Source organism: Ambystoma mexicanum, chromosome 12 (genome assembly GCF_040938575.1).
Source record: "Ambystoma mexicanum isolate Mex_15411 chromosome 12, UKY_AmexF1_1, whole genome shotgun sequence".
NCBI classification, from domain to species: domain Eukaryota; kingdom Metazoa; phylum Chordata; class Amphibia; order Caudata; family Ambystomatidae; genus Ambystoma; species Ambystoma mexicanum.
Window position 1 is genome coordinate 525,428,055 of NC_090936.1, and position 23,025 is coordinate 525,451,079.

Here is a 23,025-nt window from a genome sequence, read left to right on the forward strand (position 1 = left end):
CTGGAACGCTTAAGATGATTACTTCTGCGCACATATCCAAGTCTCTGTGTGCTGGGGACTGGACGTGTTCCCTGTACCTCAAGGATGCATACCTGCATGTACCCATATATCAACCGCATCAGAAGTTTCTGCGGTTCACAATTATGTCATACCAATTCCAGTACAAAGTTCTGACCTTCGGCCGGAACTTGGCCCCTCATGTCTTCACGGAGTTGATGAATGCAGTGGCTGGCCTTCTCCACTTGGAGGACCATCATCTATACCCTTATCTGGACGACTGGTTGGTGATGGCGGGGTCACTCGAAGGGGTGGTGCACTCTTAACAGAGATTGGCTGATACCCTTCATCAGCTGGGGTTTTCCCACAACCGAAGGAAGTCGCAGTTATGCGGTCTCAGGCTCTGGTCTTCCTAGTGGTGCTTTTCAACTGGAATTAGGAGACCGTCTGTCGGACAGGATCCCAATACCGCCGTTCCATTTGCCCTATCTTCGCTTGTGGCTGATGGATCGCAATGTTTCAGCGGGAGCCCCTCTTTACCCAACCGGAGCCTACCCTCGTGGGGACGGACTCCTCTATTTTGGGCTCAGGGGCAACTCTGGAGGGCTATGAGATTCATGGAGCATGGTCCAGGACAGAAGCCCTCTCACATATCAATCTGCCCCTAATCAGGGAGAAGTCGGTTCTGGTCAGGACGGACCATTCTACTACAATAGTTTACCTGAACAAGCAGGGTGGCATCCATCCCTCCTCCCCACTCCTCCTCTACATGGAGGCGGTTTCGATCGGAGAATAGGCCCTTACAGAGATGTTTTGGATTTCTACAGTCCACCTTCTGGGGGACAGTAATGCAGAAGCGGATCAGCTGAGTTGCTTGGGGTTCAACACCTATGAGTTCAACTACTTGTTGCCCCTGTTCCAGTGTTGGGGGTTCGCAGAGCTGGACTTGTTCGCCTCTCCTCTGAATGCAAAGTGCCCCCAGTTTGCCTCATGTGCAGGTCAGGGTCGAGGGTCACTGGGAGACACCTATCCGCTCTGCTAGCACGGCCGCAAGTATTATGCGCTCTTGCCCACCCTTCTGCTCCAGCGGACCCTGCGCAAGTTCCGGGCTATGGTCTAGGTTTTTCCATTGGGCTCGCTACAAGGGTCTGGACCCCGTCACCTGTCCTCTGGATGATGTACTGTCTTCTTCAGCGCAACTGGCTCGTTCTGGAATTCAGGTGGTTACTTGCCACACTTATTTGGCAGCCATCGGGACTTACAAGAATTCCCTTGAAAGTATGTTTTCGGCAGCCAACCCAGTGGTTAAGGCACACCTTAAGTGGTTGTCTAAGCTTTTTCATCCGGTGCAAAGGCCGCACCCGGTCTGGGACCTCAATGAGGTGCTTGCAGCTTTGCAACGCAAGCCTTTCAAGCCCATGACCTCTGGACATCCGCTTGGTGACACTGAAGACTGTATTGGTGACTCTCACCTCTGCGCGCAGGGTTAGTGAGCTGCAGTCGTTCCCTTCGTGCGAGCCCTTCACGTTTCACACAAGGTCATCTTGCACACTCACTCAAATTTCTTGGCCAAGGTTGTCTCTCCGTTCCTGAATCGAGATCTGCCTACCGGTGCTCTTCCCGAACCCACACTTGTTGGCAGAGAGGGCCCTATGTTCCTCAAGAGGGTTCTCCAGTTTTATCTCTCTCGGATGAAATCCTTCAGGAAGTCTGAAGCATTGTTTGTGACTTTTGAGGGCTCTTCCCCTGGCTCTCAGGCTTCCAAGGCTTCCATTTAAAACAACTACATAGGTATCATCTGTTTCTTGTGTTTCACACAGCACCTTCAGTGCAGTGGCACAGGGATGTCTTTCAGACTTCTCAAGGTTTAAATACCTTCTCTGGGACTGACTACGGTCTCCCAGAGCATGTAAAGTTAAATTGACTTTACTAGTCTCTTTAAATTTACAGACCCAGCACACACCGTCTTCCTATAGAGTGCTGGAGGGGTTGCCTAGCATCCCCGGAGTCTAAAAACTCATGTAACAGTCAAATGTTACCCTTTTATACTTTAAATGGGTGGTAGCAGTGGTTTTTAACATACTAGCAAGATTTATTCTGACCACAAACACCGGTAGCTAAAAATCGGGTCAGCCATGTTTACCAATATGGCGCCCACAACCTATTTGTAAAAACAGACTACGGTCAACTATTTTCGCAGTTTCTTTTAGGAAAGGTCCTTGTGTTTAACTCTGCGCGCCAAACCAGGTTTGGTCCCTTTGTTTGTTGGCCTTTGGCAGGCTTCAGTGCTGAAGCCCTCCTCTGGCGCCCAAGTGTCTGGGTTGGACAGGATGTGAGGGAGGTGCCCGAAATTCCCCGTGCTCAGTCTCCTAGGAGACCTGAATGCACGCTGGTGTGATTGGCCGGCTGGCTGTCCAGCCAGGACAGCCACAGTGCTGTGTGAGTCACAGCCAGGCTGGAATGAATGGGGAAAACTGTTTAAAAGCAGGTCTCTGGGACTTGGAAAGCAAAGTCGACCACTGGAGCGAAGGAACCGAAGACGAGCTGAAGGAAGACGACTGCTGCAACTCCTGGTCCACAGGTGAAGCCCTGCTGCAGGTCCGAATTGCCTGAAACTCCATCGACTGAGAAGCCCTTCAAGGTTAATTTCTTTCCTTGAGTTTGGTGGGAGCAACCAACTCGCAAGTCACCTGGACACCGTCCCTATACTGGTCGAATTTTCTTCAGAGTGCCGTTGAAAACCAGATGGCCAGTGGGAAGGATACCAGTTTGTGGTCTTTAAGACACTTGCATCTTAAACAGACGTTTTGCCAAGCTTGTGGCCTCTTCCATGGGCAGTGCAGGAACCTCCCGACATCCTCCTTGTCCCCACGACTGAAGCTTGGGAACAGCGAAATCTGCAGGAACTGCCAGGAACAACTGCCTCAGCTGCAGCTCTTCATTTAAAAGGCACTGTGCATGTGCGGTGCAGAACTCATTTCGGCCGCGGTGAAGGTTTGTGAAACTTTCCCAACTTTTAAGGCTTGTCCTTCCCTAAACCAACCTCTAACTTTTCGTCTGACCAACTACTTCCAAAAACCGTGGCAAAGACTTAACCGTTTACTACCAGAACTGTGCTGTCCCATACAAGAATCTGAACCATTGACTTTGGCCCAGACCTATTGAATTGCTGGTTGTAGGTAACTGAAACTATTTGCCCTACCTCTGTATGTATTTGTGCTTTGATTCTTCGTAACCTTCTCTTTTTACCCCCTTTTAAAGTAACTGAAGTGCCATTTTGCTCCCACTTCAGGGGAGCTGAACTTGTTCAGAAACTGATTGGCTGTGTATTGTAGTATATTAGATTGTGATATTGAGCTGCTCTTACTAGTGGAATGTTTTCCAACTGACTGTGTAAATAAATGTATATTCTCCAGCATGGGGTCTGGCATGGATTCACATGCTCATGAATATTCCCCGTCGTCAGGCTGGGAATCCTAAAATCAGTATCAGTTTCGTTTCTGATCTGTCTTTCGTAGTAGTAACCAATCACTGATCTCTGCGTCATACTGACCACAGCCAATGACTGCCATCTCCCTAAGCCCCGCCTCTGGCAGCCATCTTCAGATTTTTACCGCACGTTCAAGTGTTGGGATCCTCGTGCTATTGCTCTCGAGCGTTAGTGCTTTTTTCGCGCTTTTTCTTAGGAAAGTTTTCTCTTTTTCGGTCAAAAGAGCCTCAAGCTCCACCATTTCTTTATCTGATCAACGGGGACCCGCGTCGGATTCTTCTACGCCCCTCAAGGGTGAAGATTTCGTCGAGCCACGCTTTAGGAGGACTGCAGAAGTTTCTCAGGCCCTTCTCGAGCATGGCCCAGGAGAAAGGAGGCTCAACGCCCGGAAAGCTGTTCAGGGTCTGCCCTGGATGCCAGCTTCAGAATGTCTTTAAGGAGGACGAACACTCCCTTTGCCTTTACTGCCTGCATGAAGACAAGACGCACGTGGAGAAAGACTGTGCGTTTTGCGGCAATATGTCGGAGCGGACCATGAAGGACCGCCATCAGCGTCTCGCCAACTGGCTAGAAGGAAAGAGCCCGTCAGGCGAGAAGAAGAAGAAGAAGTCCGAGCGGTCTTCTAAGACTTTTGAGGGCGCCCCGGCGACGGGGGTCCAACAGAAGGCCAAGCACCGCGAGTCCGCTGGGACCGGGAGCGCCGAACGGTCGGGCTCTACGGGCGCCAGGCAGGGCGCATCCTCCCCGGCACCATCAACCACGAGCCAATTCTCTGGCTCGGGTAAGAGGAAGGCCGAGCATCCGGCAAAGCTCCTGGAGAGACCCCGGTCGTGCTCGAAGGCCCCATCGGAAGGGGAGCGAGGTGGTGATCCTCCCCCCAAGGAGAAGGCGGGGAGCGCACCTAAGGTGGTGAAAGTCTTGATCCATCCGGCCAAGGCCTCTATCGAGACAGTCGCGGCGGCCCTGGCTCAGCCTGTGGAGGCTACACCAGTGGTGGCGACCTCGGGGCCCAGAATCTCCCTGCCACCGCAAAGGGAGTCCTCTTTCATGCCCATCGACAGGACCCCCGTGAAACCTCCGACGGAGAAGAAAAAGAGGGGGCAGGAGGTCGTCGTGGATTCGGCTTCAACCTCTGAGGAGGAGCTGATCGAAGTCTTGGGCCACGGCGCTGGCGTGGAAGAAGACCATCCTGTTGGGAGGGACCCCGACGTGGGAGACGACAACGTCGAGGGTGCCGACGGGGCTCCTGATCGCCCGTCGGATCCCCCTCAACCAGTGCCGCAAGACAACTCGGCGGCCATTTTGTTGGCTATACAGTCCTCCTGCTCGGAGATGAGGACGAGACTGCCGTTACCACCAACGGAGGAACCGTTCCCGACGGGGGACCCGGAGCCAGGCCCTTCTGAGAGCCCTCCTCTTAAGAGAAGAAGGATTCATCCTCCACCTCCTTTTCAACCATCGCGCCCTGCTCAGCCCTCCTCCCCGTCCACGACACGTGGGGATGATACGGGGACTGACACGGCCGCGACGGGTACGGACCACGAGGTTTACGACGAGGATCTCCCGTCGTCACCTCCCACCCGGGCTTCCCCGCCCGACGAGATTGGATTGTTTCACGCCATGATTGCAGGGGCATCCAAGCTTTTCCAGCTCTGCCCGGAAGAGAAGAAGGAAGGTTTCCTTTATCAACGGGGCGAGACCAAGAGGAAGACGGTCCTCGCTGTAACTCTACTTGATGATATCTGGGATGAGGGTCTCTCCCTCCTCAAGAACCCATCCACACGCCGGCTAGAAGGGATCGGTACGAGAAGAAGTACCGGGTCCCGGACACGGCCCCCTTGTGCCTTCGGGCACAGCCGACCCCGGACTCGGTCGTCTCCGCGGCGGCCAGGAAGAAAGCGAGGGGGGGGCGCGGCCTCTACATCAACCTCCCCGTCGGACGGCGAGGGAAAGAAATTGGACACGATGGGACGCAGAGTCATCTCATCGGCAGCGACAATGTTTAAGGCTGCCAACCCCTTGGCTTTCGTAGCCCGCTACGACAGGGAGTTGTGGTACAAACTCGCCCCCCTGCTGGACTTCCTACCAGACGACAAGAAGGCGGAGGCCCTAGAGATCTTGCAGGAAGGAGAAGTGGCGTCGGACCACGCCATTACGATAGCGACGGACATCGCTGACACTGGATTTCGCCAGTTGGTCAACGGCGTGTGCCTTAGGCGCCGTGGATGGCTCAAGGCTACTGACTTCCGTCAGGACGTGCAGACCAGAGTCTTGGACATGCCGTTTGACGGGAGCAACCTGTTTGGGAAAACAGTGGACGATTCCCTACAAGCCATCAAGGCGGAAACAGAGACGGCCCGGGCTCTTGGTGTTGTCCAGCAACGACGGCTGCCCTTTCGGAGCGGCGGAGGCAAACAGGGTGCCTCCAAAGGTTCCAGTGGCGGTTTTTCCACCTATCGTCAAGCGGCCCGTTCGTCGTCACAGGAAGCCTACAGGGGACGAGGCAAGTCGGGCGGACCCCGCCGTAGTCGCGAAGGAGGACAAGGCGGCAAAGCCTCGCTGAAGCAGGACTGAACCGGCCGTGGGTTCGGGCCCCCACCGAAGTACCCCGGTGGGAGGCCGGCTGGTGAGCTTCGTCAGCGTGTGGTAGTCCATCTCCACCCACCGTTGGGTGCTGGACGCCCTGGCTCAGGGTCAAGCGCTCGAGTTTCTAAAGAGGTGCCCGCGTGTCCCCCCTGTGGCCAGGAAGGAACATCACGTCCATTAACTTCTCTTGGAGGTAAGGGCGATGCTCAGGAAGGGCGCCATCCAGCTCGTCCGAAAGAGGCTTCGGGGCTCTGGAGTTTACTTAAGATACTTCCTCGTGAAGAAGACGGGAGGATGGCGTCCCATCCTGGACCTACGACGACTGAACAAATTCATCAAGGCACAGAAGTTCCGGATGGTCACCCTCCAACACGTCCTGGGTCAACTGGAGGAGGGCGATTTCCTGTCATCGTTGGATTTGGAGGATGCCTACTTCCATATCCCCATCCTAAAGGGACACCAAAAGTTTCTCAGATTCGTGGTCCAAGGGCGTCACTACCAGTTCAGAGCCCTTCCCTTCGGATTGAGGTCGGCACCCAGGGTGTTCACCAAGTGCCTTGCACCGTTGGCGGCGCGGCTGCGCCTAGAGGGGATCCACGTCTACCCCTACCTGGACGACTGGCTTATCCGAGCAAAGACGAAGGAGCTCGCCGTGGAGCACACGGCAAGGACCGTCCAACTACTCACGGACCTGGGATTCTCCATAAACTAAGTCCCACCTGGTGCCCGCGCAAGACGCACTGTTTCTGGGAGCGAAGCTCGACACAGTGTCGCTTCTGGCCTCTCCGTCGGAGGAAAGGACGAGAGCCATCTTGCGCAAGGTGCAGCGGATGCTGGTTGCGGACGCGGCCATGGTGAGGTCCATCGAGTCCCTCCTCGGAATGATGTCTTCTTGCATTTATCTCATCCGCCTGTGCAGGCTCCGGATGCGCCCGTTGCAGGAGTTCCTGGACGCGTGCTGGATCCAGAGGATGGGCAGCTTTGAGGAGAGGATCACACTCGACGAGAGTTTCCGACGAGCGATCCGGTGGTGGGGCACCCGCGCGCATCTGACGGCGGGCATGGACTTCCAGACCCCGGGCCACCAGAAGACAGTGACCACGGATGCCTCCCTGGAGGGGTGGGGAGCGCACACCAAAAACCTGCACGCGAGGGGTCTTTGGCTGCCGGCGGAGAGGTCCCTCCATATCAACGTCCTGGAACTCCGTGCAGTGTTTTGGGCCCTCAGGTCCTTTCTTCCGTCCCTCAAGGGCAAGGTGGTGAGGATCTTCACCGACAACACCACCACCATGTTCTACATCAGGAAGTAGGGCGGTACCAGATCCCCAGCCCTGTCCAAGGAGGCACAGGATCTGTGGCATTGGGCCGTCGCCCAAGGGATGTTTCTGGTGCCGTTTCATCTGGCAGGAATAAAAAACACCATCGCCGACTCGCTCAGCAGAGAGCTGCGCTCGTGCCACGAGTGGGAACTACGAGAGGATCTAGTGGACCGCCTCTTCCGACGGTGGGGCACACCCCAGATCGACCTGTTCGTGACGGCGACGAACTCCAAGTGCCGGAGGTTCGCCAGCAGGTTTCCCCAGCCGAGGAGCATGGGCGATGCTTTCTCGTTCCCCTGGGAGGGCCTTTTTCTATATGCGTTCCCTCCATTGCCGCTGCTCATCCGGCTCATCAACCAGCTCAAGAGGTCACGGTGCAGGATGATCCTCGTCGCACCTGCGTGACCGAGGCAGATATGGTTCCCAGACCTCCTGGACTTGTGAGCGTCCCCGTCAATCAAACTGCCAGTGGACGCGGATCTTCTCTCCAGGGAAGGAGGCGCCATCCTCCATCACGACCCGAAGTCGCTGAACTTGCAGGCCTGGCTCCTGCAGCGTTAGAGTTTGGAGGTTACGACATACCGGCTGACTGCAGAGAGGTTCTTGCAAAGGCCAGGGCGTCCTCAACTCTTAAATGCTACGGACACAAATGGAAGAGGTTCTCTGTCTGGTGCCACGCACAGAAGATTAACCCTCTACGGATTACGGCTCCCCAAGTACTGCCGTACCTGCTGACGCTGGCCAAGGCTGGACTGGCGCACGCTTCCATCAAGATTCATCTTGCTGCGATCTCCCGATACACCAGAACCACGGGACGGTCGTCTTTGTGGTCTCATCGTCTGGTGAAAGAATTCATGAAGGGACTGTTCAGATCGTTCCCGCCGGTGAAGGCGCCGGCCCCGGCGTGGGAGCTCAACGTGGTGCTGACCAAGCTCATGGGACCTCCGTTCGAGCCTCTGCACTCGGCTACGTTGAAGTTCTTGTCGTGGAAAACAGCATTTCTTGTGGCCATCACCTCCGCACGATGGGTGGGAGAGATCGAGGCCCTTTCCTGCAAGCCCCCGTACTTCACTTTTCACGACACAAGGGTAGTGCTCAGGACGCACCCCTCCTTCATGCCCAAGGTGCCGTCGGACTTCCACCTCAACGAGCCCTTGGTGTTGCCGGTTTTCTTCCCGTCGCCTTCGTCGCCGGCTGAAAGGACTTTGCACTCGCTGGATGTGGCTAGAGCGCTGAAGTTCTACGTGGACCGCACGAAGTGTTTTCGGAAGACGTCACAATTTTTTGTGAACTTTGCACCTGTCAATCAGGGGAAGGCTCTCTCGAAGGCTTCCATTTCCAGATGGCCCTCCGGCTGTATCATGTACTGCCATCGGTTGGCAAACCGACCACTGCCTGGCCGTCCCAGAGCCCATTCCACTAGAGCGATCGCAGCTACCACGGCGTTCCTATCTGGTGTGCCCTTGCTGGACATCTGCAGGGCTGCTACGTGGAGGTCGACGCACACCTTCACTAAATTCTACTGCGTCGATCGGGATTCCAGGGAGGAGTCCAGGGTCGGCCAAGCAGTGCTGCGCAACCTGTTCGTCTAAGGTGAGCCTGGTGAGGAGGTAAGAATTGCTTAATGTTGAGTTTTGATGTAATGCTTAATGTTGAGCCTTTGCCACCTCCCGTGGTTGTGCATGTGTGTACTGCTAGGTATTGTTTTATTCATGAGCATGTGAATCCATGCCAGACCCCATGCTGGAGAAGGAACAAGTTACTTACCTGTAACTGTTGTTCTCCAGCATGGGTCTGGCATGGATTCACATGCGAACCCTCCCGCCTACCCCTCTGCGGCTCTTCACTTGGTCATACTGCCTCTTCACGTGCTACCAAATCTGAAGATGGCTGCCAGAGGCGGGGCTTAGGGAGATGGCAGTCATTGGCTGTGGTCAGTATGACGCAGAGATCAGTGATTGGTTACTACTACGAAAGACAGATCAGAAACGAAACTGATACTGATTTTTCTTTACTGAGGATTCCCAGCCTGACGACGGGGAATATTCATGAGCATGTGAATCCATGCCAGACCCATGCTGGAGAACAACAGTTACAGGTAAGTAACTTGTTCCTTCTTTTACCAAGAAACCTTGACTAAGTGCTTGTTTGAATCACTGTGATTGCTAGTCCTTTGTGAAACCTTTTGTACTGCTCACTTTACTCTTGCGATAAGTCTGGCTGCTCAGCCACTGCTACCACATTACTGTGTACTACAGGCTTTTACCAAAGCTGAAATTGTTCTGACTCTTTTAGTCTTAATTGTGTTTAGTGTTCCCAAAGGGTACTGCATGTGATTCTGCCTAACAATCTTGACACTAAAAATGTATGAAAACCCAGTTTAGCCATAGAATGCTAACAAGTGCACAATTCAGAAAAAATGGGGTATCCCTTGCTGACCACATCCTTACCTGGCATAGTTAACGCTTCTATCATCCTTCCAAGGCCATGTGACATTAGTAATAAGATCTCAAGTATGTTTGGTTCTTAGTCACAATCTCAAGTAACTGGGAATATAAAAAGGAACACTTCACTAGAATCGTTCCATATTTCTATGTTCAGAATTGTAAGGCTCTAGTGATGTCCTAATATTAGTGATAAGGGCACAACATCTTACTTACTTGAAAGTAGCTGTGTATGTTGGAAACTTGAGGGAAGAACCAACAAACCATGCGTCTTTCAGAGCAATATCTGTAAGTTGCAGAAGTACCTCAATTACAAAACAAACCTTTATCTCTCCCAATTGTTTTATGAAACTAATTATATGGTGTAGCACTGTTTCTCTCACCTTTGCATCATTCGTGAAAGTCGTTGGTCATGATTCCTTCTTTTTTCTTCCTTCTTTTTTCTTCCTTCTTTTTTCTTCCTTCTTTTTTCTTCCTTCTTTTTTCTTCCTTCTTTTCTTTCTTCTTCCTTTCTTTCTTCTTCCTTCTTTTGTTTGGTTTATTGTGGACCACTTCGACAAAGTAGGCGTACACAAGTCGCCTTACTGGCATACAGCCCCCATGCATCACCATTCTGAAAATACACAACAAACACTGTGCCGCAACATCCCTTTTGTTCCATATGGGTTCGCCAGAGAACCCTTCTGGGAGAGGATGAGCCACTCATTACCCATTTCAAACATTTCTCACAGGCCCCCGACATGCAAGGCTTCTGTAAGGATCTTATGATGGAAAAAATGCCCAGTCAGGTTACCATCTTTACTTAACAAGATTCTACGACCTCTGCATCAAAGCCCTGCTCCGTGGATACTGTAGTGCAGCACCGTGTCTCGGCATCAGGACACCAATGAACAGAAGGAAGGAACTTCCTCAATCGGTATGTTTAAGGACTGGGAAAAAATGGCGGTTTTGCATCTTCCTGTTCCAGACACTCCTCTGGTGGAGACTGAGGTCCTATCTGAAAACTGAGAGAATCCTCATCCGCCTACAGCAAGATATACTAGCCAAGGCAAAAAGGTATGGGACAAACCGCATAACATTACTCTAGTCAATAAAAAGATTGACTCACGTTACAAACAAGTGTCTACTGATGCACTTTGCCTAACCGCTAACCTAACAGCACATTCAGCAGTTGTATCAACAGCCTAAGGTGCCAGCAAGCTCATCAAAGAGTACTGTGACACCATCAGGGAAAGACTAAAAGACACTGGATGACATAGACAAAAAGTGTTCTTAATCTATGCCCTTCACTTGCGACATGCCAGTTCTGACACCATACTTTAGGCTTGTAACAATAAGCTGTGGCGCAAGATTAAACAGAGGAGACAAAAGAACAGTTCCTAGCAGTGCTGAAAGATGTGAAAAAATGGTGACTCGGGGCATGTTGGCAACAGCAGCGGATCCTGTTGACATGGCTGTGAGGGGCGTACCTGGGTATGGACCTAAGAAAGGCACATGGCTTAAAAGCACAAAACTACTGCTGGACATGCAAGAGAAAGTAAGACTATTGCCCTTCGATACCATCAATCTTGCTATAGAGCAGGTCTAGTTGGAGAACCTAGTGCAGGGAGACTTCTTGTGCTTCTGAAGAAGGGCTTCTGAGGGAGGACAAGGCAGGGTGGAAGACTTTCCGAACATCTTCAGAGAATCAACGGTCACCTGCCCACAGAGCGGTTCAAAATGGTAACACATGAACAGATCTTCTCAGCACAAAGGTGATGGACGCTTTTATGTCCCATCTTCGTCTACAAGGGGTACCCATGTTTGGACATATGGCTGATTCAGGGCCCCCATACTCTGTGTGTGATTCTGTTTCGCTAGTTTTGCAACTGGCATTTGCGCTGGTCCTCACACTGAATATGGACAAGTCAATACTAAAACCTACAAGGAGACTTCAATTGATTGGAGTTGTATGAGACTGTGCAAAAGAGAAGTTTCAACCGTCCTCTGACAGATGGACAACCTAAAAATTATATGCAGAGAGTCCCCGAGGAGCCCAACGTTCTCTGCGATCAAGTTCCAGCAGCTGCTGAGACTGACTGCATCATGCATTCTGGTGGTGGTACAAGCCAGACTGCATATCCCCTGATTACAGCTACATTTGGCTTCAGAATGGTGTCCGGAAACATGACTGCCAACACAAAAAGTATACATCCCAGAGAATATAAACCAAAATCTGGAATGGTGGATGGAGCCAGGGAACCTCAATTTGTGGGTCCCTTTTCACCACCTGTACCATTGAAAGGTTTGGCTGTGGTGCATCCCTTGCGGACTAGGGAGCAGTTCCTAAACGCCCTGGAAATAAATGATTTGTGAACAGTGGAAGGACTAGAACAAGCACATACATTTCCTGTAACAATATTTCTAGGCATGAATGCTTTTTTTATTGACATTGAATGCATATTAAGTCTTGATTTGAGGAGAACACCACTGAAATATTCTACCTGAACAAACAGGGGGGAACGTGATTGCAATCTCCTTGCCGTCTGGCAATGGAGATTTGGAGCTTGTATCTGAAGCAAGCCATTTCTTCAATGGCTTCTGTGATGAATCCAATGGGGTCACCACGGATTCCGTGGCAGTAACCTCCCATGTGGCCAGGGGACAGCCACTTCCTGATCCTGACCGTGGGGGCGGCTATATAAGGGAGAATCAGATGGGAGGGGATAGCCACCAGGGAGATGTCATGGCTTTACTGGATAAGATTCAGTATTTCCCATTTACCCATGCAGAAAACTCCCTGTTGCCCAAAACCCTGATGGCCTTTTGCCGTACATCTGTTTCCCCCCTATAGGAAAAGCAAGGAAACCTTTTTCCAGAATCCTTTAGGCCAAACTTCTGTCCCTGACCTAAAGAGTAAAAAGTTCCCAAAACCTCCCTTTCAATTAGTTTTCCTTCAGGTAGAATTGATCTTCCAAATAGACGCATTAAGAAAGACCTTTCAAGAATCATGCATCAGAAACCAATGGGCTTTTATTTTCACAACCACCTACATCCTCAGTTAATATCAGTGGACTTCAATTCCCACAACCACTCAAGTGCTGAGACAAGGAATATGAAGGAATTGATACTAAGCAGCAAGCGTGGTGAACATACTAGTCATTGGATGTAAACGTCTGTGCTCAGGACCTTTAGAATTGGTCATCGCGCTGAGAGAAGGAGCTCGGGAGAAGACATGATCTTTCCAAGGAAGCTCGAATGGAGGCTGGAGGCACGAGTTGGTGTGCAGAAGCTGGAGGTGCGTGCTGGTGTGGTGAGGTGAAAGGGCTCGCTGACAGAGCAGGAAAGAAACCTAGTGCAAGTGAGGCAGGTCGTGGAGACGACAGGAACCGCAAGATGGTCCCTGGGCATCCGGCAGCCAAGAGAAGAAGCATCTGCCTACTCGGTAGCTGGAGAGAAGCCAGCGTGCAGGAGCGGAGCTGCAAAAGAGCCTGGAAGGATGTTGGAGCTGAGCAAAGGGTAGAACCAGCGGAACGTACTCCACGTAAGCGCAAGGAAACCTGGAAATGCTACAATAAGCCTGAGAGTCTGCCAGAGCAGAGTGGAGAACGCCCAGGGCGTTTCAGCGACTTTGCTGAAGGGAATTAGAACATTGGGAAGAAACAAAAGTGAAACGGCAAAAAGATTGTGTATGAATAAAAAAAGACAGCAGATTTTAGAACATTGTGAGATTGCGGAAAGCAAAGTAAAAATTATTGTTTATCAAGTAAATATTCCAAGGCAGCAAGAAGGATATATGCTTCTTGAATAATGAAGAGGAACTGTAAGACATATTGAGAGTGCAAAGAGAAGTCCTGGCAGGAGAGTACACCAGGCAAATTGCACACAAGCAGTGTCAAGCAGAAACAGTGTTTGTGTTAAAAGTAGGAACTTTTGTTGCGCAAGAACTTACAACACTGAACTTTCTTCTTCTAACAAGATTGTTGTGGGCCAAGGAAGGCATAAAGAACTGTTAGCCCTAGAGACATTTGTTATAACTGTGAAGAATCCAGGGCAAGGGAAAAATCCTCTAGAGTTGGGCCTTTTCCATTTTGGAGAACATTTACATTGAAGACATTTTACTTTTATTTAAAAACTCCTTTTTTTAGTGATAGGGTCAGGATTGACTATTTTGGACACAAGGCCTTTTGATTCATGACATCCTGAGAAAGACAGAGCCTTAGTTTTGGTTTTTAGGCAGGGATCACTCATCTTTATAAAAGGGCCTGCAGGCATTTTTGCAACCCCCTTGATTGAATAGGTCTATATCCAGAAACATGACAACTTTGTGTCTGGCTTTAATTTCTGACCCCTCACACTTCTCTCTTTCTGGTGGAGGAGAACATGAAGACAGATTTGCAGACTCTTATGATGCACACAGCTCCCCAGTGGGAAATGAATCGGAAAGGCTTTATTGCCTATTTTTCAAATTTGGGGGCATGCTGATGGTAGACCTCTTTAGACACACGAAAACAGGAACTGAACTCTCCATGCTTCATGGCAGGGAAGCAACCTGCATTCACTTGGATATACTTTCCTTCTCCCCTGGTACAGACATACCCTTTGTGTTTTCTTACTTCTGATCCTAAAAGGACTGCACAAATTGAAACGGACAGAAGGGTGCTACATGATTGTGGTCCAGTCTTCACTGTCCTTAGCAGTCTGGTCTAGGAGGACTTGGTGTACGGACATCTAGGCCTCTCAGACATAAATATTGTGGTCATTAAAGCTGCCAGGAAAGACGGCACACAAACACAAACCACAAGCAAATGCACATGTTTCTTCCATTGGTGCCTGCTGTAAGGAAGGCATGGCATCAAAGACGGACACAAATGATCACAGTTCAAGGGTGGTTATTAAAACGTAAAGTGGGTGAGATAAACCGCTAATCTAAATCTAAGATGGGTGCAAGCCACAACCATCAAATAATAGTCCTAGTGGAGTCAAGTCAAATAGAAAGGGCTTATACTTTTTAAAAAAAATATTGCCAATTCTTACCACTTTTACAAAATATTGTGTGATAAAGATCGCAAGAAACGAAAGAAGTATTCACAAAATAAGTCAGGATGAAATGGCTGGGGTCTCACTTCCCCACGTTTTTTAGCACGGGTCAAGGGGGGGGGCTCTAGCACAGCACACTCCTGGGCTTCCACGGCACAAGCCTTCTGTTCCTTCTCTCAGTATCGGGACCTTCTGTGCCGAAGTCTCTTCTCATGCATAGTCTCTTGCTTCAGAGGGCCCGATACGCCAAAACAACAAAACAGAAGTTCCTTCAGGTAATCTTCACGTGGGGTGACTACCTGTCACCCTTGAATCTCCTCAACCAGCTCCGATCCTTCTCTCAATTGTCAGCCTCCCTCCGTCTAGTTCAGACCAACCACTCGCTCTGGACATCCATCAGTCGGGTTCCCACAATGTTCATAGGTGTTTTTAACACTACGCAGGACTCACTTCGCTTGGTTTTCCAGCCCCCAGTCAGGCTTTCTCTTATTCAGTCTACTCAGTGTTTCCCTCAGCTGTGCGCAAATCCCTGTTTCACAATGTCAAAACTTCGGTAATGGGTTAAGGGCTTTCGGATTTGGCTTGACCCTTGTATGACCACCTTAACTCTCTATACCGGCCTTCCCTATGGGTTCTTGGTACTTGTAGTTTTCTTTCTTCCCAATATTCGCTACAGTCTTTGTTCAAAGAGCAGTACCAGCCAGAGACCTTCGACTGGGTGCCCATGTGGCGCCAGACCACTGCATATCTGGTACCAATATGTTCACAAAAGACCTCTTCTGTAATTATCTTCTTACTGTTGCCACTGCAACCTTGAGCTCAACACATTTCAGGTGACTATCCACTTTTCTGAACTCACCGGCTGTGCTGAACTCGTTCGCGGTTCCTTTGACGGTACCGCAATGGCAACTTTGTCTCCCCGCCCTGGCGATCAGTGCTGGAGGGTGCCATTTACCGCTGACATCCATTACACCATGGGCCAGCTGCAATTCCCGGTCTTAAGATTCTTTCATCTGAGGTTTTGCGGGCCTGGGTTGATAAGGGTATGGGAAACTCCCTCATTGATGTCCTTTCAGGTCTCCCTGCCTTTCTTCTCAGTTTGAACTGCCGTCCTGGAATGGTTGCTTCTTTGTGCGTTGGGCCTTGCTTTGAGTGTGCTCTTGTGCTCTGCCTTTTATCCCCACGGGAAGGGAAAGGATAATATGGTGTGTGTAGTTGTCTGTAATTGCCTGAATCTAACCCTTTTGTTGGGACATGTCTAGTAAACGGCTTGGGTATTAGTCCGTTGTCGTTCACGCTGTGAGAAAGTGTTTGTGTAGGAAAAGAGGGGGGGTAGAGTTTCTATGTATCCTACTGGGTCGGATAAGGAAAAGGTGTCACAAGGAAGGGTATACTGCTTCACAACCTTTTGGTGTCCCACTTCCACTCCCCGAGAACCCCTCATCCAGGTGATCCTCCCGCACTGGTCCACCCCCAGGAACTGGATCCAATAGCGATGGCCGTGTCTGGCCACCTGGATGATTTATCCCCAGGGACTAGTAAGTGAGAAATCCTTCAGGTTTCTCACACTGCAGATTGAGAGAGTCTCGAGGATGGCTATGCAAAATGACATCCTATCTTTCATTATGGAGTTGCAGAATCAGGAGTATATGTGGATTCATGTAGAACATACTTAGCGGCTACAGGTGCCTATCAAAATAAAGAAAGCAAAGTTATGCCAATGGCAAATCTTTTGGTGAAAGAAGATTTTAATTGACTTTGAGGCGCAACCCCCTCTCACTCTCATCCCCACAAAGAGAAGCAAACATAGCCTATCTGCGCTCACGCCATTTGAGCCAATGGCATCAACAGACTTAAAATGGGTAACACTGAAAACTGGATTCTTGGTTGGTGGTGGTAACTTCTGCACTGAGGATCTCGGCTCTGTGTGTAGGGCCCATACATCATCTTCCAGAAGTACCAAGTTGTCCTGAAAACAAAACATTGATTCCTACCAAAAGTGGTGAGCAATTTTCACATCATTGAGTAACTTCCACTGCCCATTTTCCTTCCCTGCCGATCTACAGAGGCCAAACAGGTCTTGCACACCTTGCATGTAGTCAGGGTTACAATTCTACTTGGCCAAAGGATGTGCATAGACAAATGCAACTATTTGTAACATCTGTTGGCGCAGCATCCAGGGCTTCCACAGCACATTGGTTGGTGTCCACTATTTGGAAGAACTACAGAAGAAGAGCATGCAGCTCCTTGGGTGCAGTTATCAGGTGAGCGGGAAGGCAGCTTTTGTGGCTTTCCAATGACCCGTACCTATCCTGTATATTTGTAAGGCTGCAACTTAGACTAACCCATGCTCCTCTGTAAACATTCACTAAACCAAATCTCTGTGATGCAGCTTTTGGACGTGCCGTTTTGAAACCACTTTTTGCTTCCTAATTTCCAGCCGCCCCTTTTTAATTTTAGTTGGGGTGCTTATGGGTATGTAGCGAAGGGAACAAGATTTAAGAATTTTTAGATTTACTCCCCATAGTGACACTGTTGATCTTGGTCCATAGGTCCCTTTCTGCCATACACCCTCCCATCTTCCCTGTTAATAAATTTCCCAGCGCGACTAGACAAAGGAACTTTCTGCCATACACCCTCCCATCTTCCCTGTTAATAAATTTCCCAGCGCAACTAGACAAAGGAACTGATGGTTGGGCGGGGAGAGCAGAGGTGATGTCAAGTGGGGCGCACCAAAACTGGAAAATTCTATAATGCTGCTTTGCAACCAGCCCTGGGCCCATATCCATTCAGCGGGACGTCCCATTAGCGGGAAGGAAAGGGGACTATGGACACGTTGCTGAAATTCTCAAAAAAATAAGTCGAAGTGATGTTATGGTTGCAACCTAAAGCGACCATAACTCGAACCCTGCCATGCTCTGCTTATGAGGTTGCACACATCACACGAGACATGCACATATCCACTTTTTCTCCAGGGAGTTTGAAACAAAAACAGCTGAGAGGGGGGAACCGGTATTGCCATGGGCTGCTTATATTTAAGTATTACTTTTGATTTGAAAAATAGCACCAAAACCCCAATTGAACTCTGTTTTTTCAAATAAGCCTTTGTTCCAATTCAGTCAGCATAACTTGACATTTTCAGCTGTTGATGGCTGTGGCAGAGTTATGGCTCCTTAGGAACCGTAGCTGTCAAAAGTATGTTTTTTAATGGTTTGATCTGCAACCAGAACGTCCCTTTAACAAAAGTTTTTTTAGTGCATTTCTGTGGCTTTTCTTTCTTTTTTTTATTACTGTAGGTTAACAAGAACTATACATATTTTTCAATTATTGTATAAATGCATGGAAATCTGGAGGGTAACCCAATTAAAAGTGGTGGAGTATACAATTTAAGACCTTTCTCAATTCGGATCTTGTAAACTAAATGTTATAGTAGTAGTTGAGCGTACATGAAATATAGTTTGAAACTAGCTGGCAAATACTGAAAATCTGGTAAGTTGTAACTTCATTAATTACAAACTGCCAAGGGTTCTCGCACCGGAGTGCAGAGCCTTTTTGGGAATTTGGGTATGTCTGATTTGAAACCATCAAGATTTTTGTCCCATGGATATCCCAACCAAATGTCTTTTTTCCATAAATTGTCGGATCAGATGGCAGTCAGAACTTGCTGTTTGCTTCGGAAGGGTATCCGAAAATAACAGTACAACCAACGTTATTTTTTTCTAGAAAAAATATTAAATCTATTTTTCCCATAAATGCTGTTGACAAACGGTTTGTAGCCTCTGAAATCACCACCTTTTGAGCTTGTCAAAACCGGTTAAGGTAAAAAAATGTTTTTATATAAGACACAATCAAATCAAACAATCTGATTTGCATTGTTCGCACAAGGCTTCCTTTCCTAAGATGCTCTGCAAACCCTTGGAAAAGAAAAATGTATCGTCATATTTGCTACTAGGAAATTCAATCAGCCTAACACATGTACACTACTTTGCTATGTTCCCACAATGTTTCCGACAAAAACTATCTCTTGCCTGTATTTACCACTATTTGGTGGGTAGGAGTCTGAAATGTAGAGTCTACCACCCACCAAACACAGCTGGTAGTTATGTTCTATTTCTGCTTTCCTGGTGGTGCTGGTCACAGTACAACCCACTGATGTAACCCCAGGGTGGTATGAGTGGGCACAACCCACTGATTTACATCTCGGGAGAGCAGACATTCTGGCCTGCTGTTGGTGGGTAAGTAGTGCCTGGCAATATGCAAGGGAGGGCAGACCCTCCAGCATTGAACTACTTTTTCAGAAGAACAATATACATAGCTCTAGTTGCGAGTTCCCATCACAGAGGAAAAGGCATATTGGGAAGTGGTTGGCAATATCCTGCCCAGATTTGCCCCTCAACAAGGAGGTGGAAACAGTTGATTGTTACGGATCCACCAATATCTGTCCAGCAAAGGCAGAGTAATTTCTAATATCAGTGTGGGCAGTAGCCATTTCTGCATGAGCAGCAGAGATTAAATTCAGTCTGTCCTGATTTTTCGCAAGTACCCTTTATGCAGGGCCTCCAACCTTTTTAGAAATTGTGACTAGTACTGTGTTGTCATTCAGACAATAGGTATATGTCCTAGGGAATCCTTTTGTGTTAGGACAGTCTGTAGCAAGGCAGGCTTTAATATCATCAATGTTGTCTAGATACTGGGGGACAATGGTAATGGCTACCCAGAACCCATTATGGGGACAATTGTCTTGGTGACCTATGTTATAAATGTAATGGGTACCTGGTTTTATGGAAACCTGGGTTTTTTTGTTTAAGGTAATGGGTGCCAACTGATGGGACTTCCCAAGATCATTTACATGTTATGGGCACCAGCTGTCATGATTTAAATCATACCCTGCCTGCCTGCCAGACCCTAACATCCACCTGTATCTGTACCAGGTTTTGCAGCAGATAATAGTGCTGTACCCAAAGTAAGGCTCTGAAGAAAGTTGGGCCTCTGCTCTATAGTGCAAGAGAAACTACTACCCCTGAGGACTGGAAAGGCATACTATTGGACAGCAATATTGTTGTGGGTACACCTCCTGGGTGGATCTATAGATCAGTGCTTATTACCGAGTGTGTATGGTACATCAGTTTGATCACTTATCCAACAGTATTTGCACTTGCAATATAGTGTAATTTATATTCATAAATAGAAACACATGAATGTTCTCACACTCTTGTTTAGGTTCTGTGAACCGTTGCTGCAAGATTTTCACCAAGTGCATTTTTGATGACTTCATCCCTGACAAATGTGCTTTTATTCATGGCAAAATGTAGTGTAAGAGCCCCCTCACAATCCCCCCCCTTACACACCTTGACGCAAATTACCATATGCATTTTTCTGTGAAAATAAAACTGGCAAAAATGCATTTGGCGAAGTGGGCTAGACCCTTGTTTAGCATTTGTTTGTTTTGTAGCAATATCCAAGCTTTAAAAATGGAATAGTCAAGCAATGACAGAAGAGGATGGAAGGGGCACACTCTATTTCCCTGCTCAATACACCTCTCAACCACTGATGTTCTCCGACTGGTGTGTGTGCTCAGATCATCAAGGAGGCGGCAGGCTTTGCTTGCAGCGCACAGCCAATGTAGGTGGTATTAATGTCAATTATGTTGCAAGGACTTCTGGTAGCTGTAGTTGGGTTTGCAGGGAACCTGCTCACCCCTAATCACCCACAGGAGGGGTAGGGGGGCGGTGCGGGGACTATCCCACAGTCGCCCTGGTGCTGCACCATGTTATTGGAATGATCGAGCAATGTTCAGTTTCTATTAAGTAGTGGAGTAGATACCTAGCACCCTACTCTTCCAAAATGTTATAAATGACCTACTATCAATCACAGATGTGTGTGTAGCTACTGTGGCCTAGTGAAACTGAAAATCATACTCTGGCAAGCCAGGGGACTGGTGGGGTTATACAGACTAACCTCTGTAATATCCATTAGGTGGAAAGGAGTAAACACTCTGTCAAAACAAATCACTACTATGGGCAGTTAACTAAGAACAACTAGAAAGCGTTCTACAGCTATGGATCAAAAATGTTTAAAAAATGCATACACATTACTTATTTCAGCCCCCAAAAAGTGAAACAGTCACAACAGTAGAATTCAAGCAAAGCAAGGAGATTGTTTTGAAAAACATTGTGGCAAACTCCACTCTGCTAGCAGAGAAGAGATTGCCTAAGCAATAAATAGATATTGTGTTTTCTACATAGCAATACATACATATTTTAAACCCACCATGCTTTTTTTGTTTAGGTGAACACATTAACCCCATAATGCATTATGAAAGCTTTCAGTTATGTTCTGTATATTTCCAATTGTGCTTAAAAAGAAAAAAAAACTGGCAGTCAATATTTGGAATGCTCATTTCTGAAATGTTTCTCTGACCAAGTTAACAGGAATTGTTCATATGTGGCTACAGGCTGGGGTGACCTGGCTTGGAGTTATATATGTTCTTATTAAAAGCATGTAATGCAATTTATGACACAATTAACTGTTTCATGTGTTTCTGCGACTTTTGTTTAGGAACATGTAAAAGGCCAATAATGCACAAAAATGCTCCATTGTGTTGTCTGCTGACTTTTCATAACCTACCAGACAAATAATTTCTCATTTTATGGGTTTATCCCATAATAATTACTTAATGTAACATTTGCATAATGGACTACTGAGTTACTACAGTGGATCATTGCAGCAGACTTAAGTAAAGAACATACTCTTGAAAATCCTAATTTTATTGACTTGTGTATATTTGTGTCTTCGAACAATGTAGATTCCTGAAGAGTCTGAGTCCTGATGTACCGTTTTTCAGTAGTTGACACTTTGACTTTTTTTTCTTTTCATTCCCTTCTTCAATCCACAGGCGCACCGGCAGCAACCTCAGTTCCACCAGCACAGAATTCAGTGTGGAGGACCAGGTAGGTTTCATTCTGAGACAAAATCTTTGCATTCTTGCCTGTCTCGAGTTCAACACCCTAATCTGGTGAATTAGTTGGTATCACTCAGAGCCTCAAGGAATCCCTGCTCCAGTTTCTGCATGGAAAGGCTGATCTCCCACATGCACTGACCAGTCTGAATGAGTAGCATTTTGTTTGGAGCCTTAGCTGAAGAACCTGCTTTACCTTCTATGTACCAATCACAGTACTTTCTGTCCTGGTAAGAGAGGGATCAGACATAGAGTGAAAGCTTAATGTAGCACCTGATTAACTGGAACTCTCTTAACCGGCACCTCAGTTGGCTGCAATAGTAATGGTTCTGGTCAAGAAAATGTCTGATAGCATAGTTTTGGAGTTTGGTAACCAATCTACCAAGCCCTTTCACTGTGTTATCAAACTAGTCTGATTTAGCTAGCTCAAACAGAAGTTTGATCAACTCAATGTTGTTTATTTCGCAGGACTGCGCTCCTAATGATGCACGATAATTGACCTTGTACTGTACATGCATGAACTGTTGTCTAGAAAATATGCCATTAATTTAAAGTCTAAATTTGCTTGGATTTTGGTTAGTTGAACAGATGGTGTTCAAAATGTGAACTCTTCCTGCTAAAGACTTTTACGGGTAGTGCCATTTATCCAAAGGTTCATGTTAATCAATGGAGACATCCGTCAAAAAGGCAATGTAGCTTGCACCTGTAGTCTGCACTGACTGCAGGAAAACACCTTTGAGTAACATTGTTTAGCATTCAGAGTGGTGCTCATGTCGGTGGGTGCAATTTTCTGTTTCACTTTCCTGTAGGTGGTGCTTCCTTTTGAGATGAACCATGCTCCTTTTATTCAAGATGCTTTTGATCTTGAAACATTACCACCGCCTTCAGTCCCAAGCCATAGTGTCCTCTTTAGGCTCTTGACACTCGTGTCCGGCTCCTCTCGCCAATCCTCCCATCCCCCACTCTTGGATATATTACCATTGATCTTTTGCAGCAAGATTAAGGAAATATTTTGTTGTAAATCTCTACATTTTCCAAGATTTATACAAAAGAGTAGCTGAATGTATACTGTTCCACTACAGATGCCCTTATTGTGCTTCCCGGTGGAAACAGCCTCTTAGAGACTTAGTTCCTTCATTGAAATGAAATGTGACGTTTGGGAGCATTGAGAATCTTGATATAGGTTTTATTCCTTCTGCAGCTAGGCAACGC

At 48.1% G+C, this 23,025-nt stretch overlaps 1 protein-coding gene across 1 annotated transcript in view; it reads left to right on the top strand.

Annotated features, from left to right (window-relative positions):
* OSBP (oxysterol binding protein) overlaps positions 1-23,025 on the top strand; it is a 1,428,945-nt gene that overhangs the window by 659,248 nt on the left and 746,672 nt on the right. Inside the window, exon 6 of the mRNA XM_069628826.1 lies at positions 21,751-21,805. Coding sequence (XP_069484927.1) covers positions 21,751-21,805 — 55 coding nt within the window. The remainder of the gene's footprint in view (positions 1-21,750; positions 21,806-23,025) is intronic.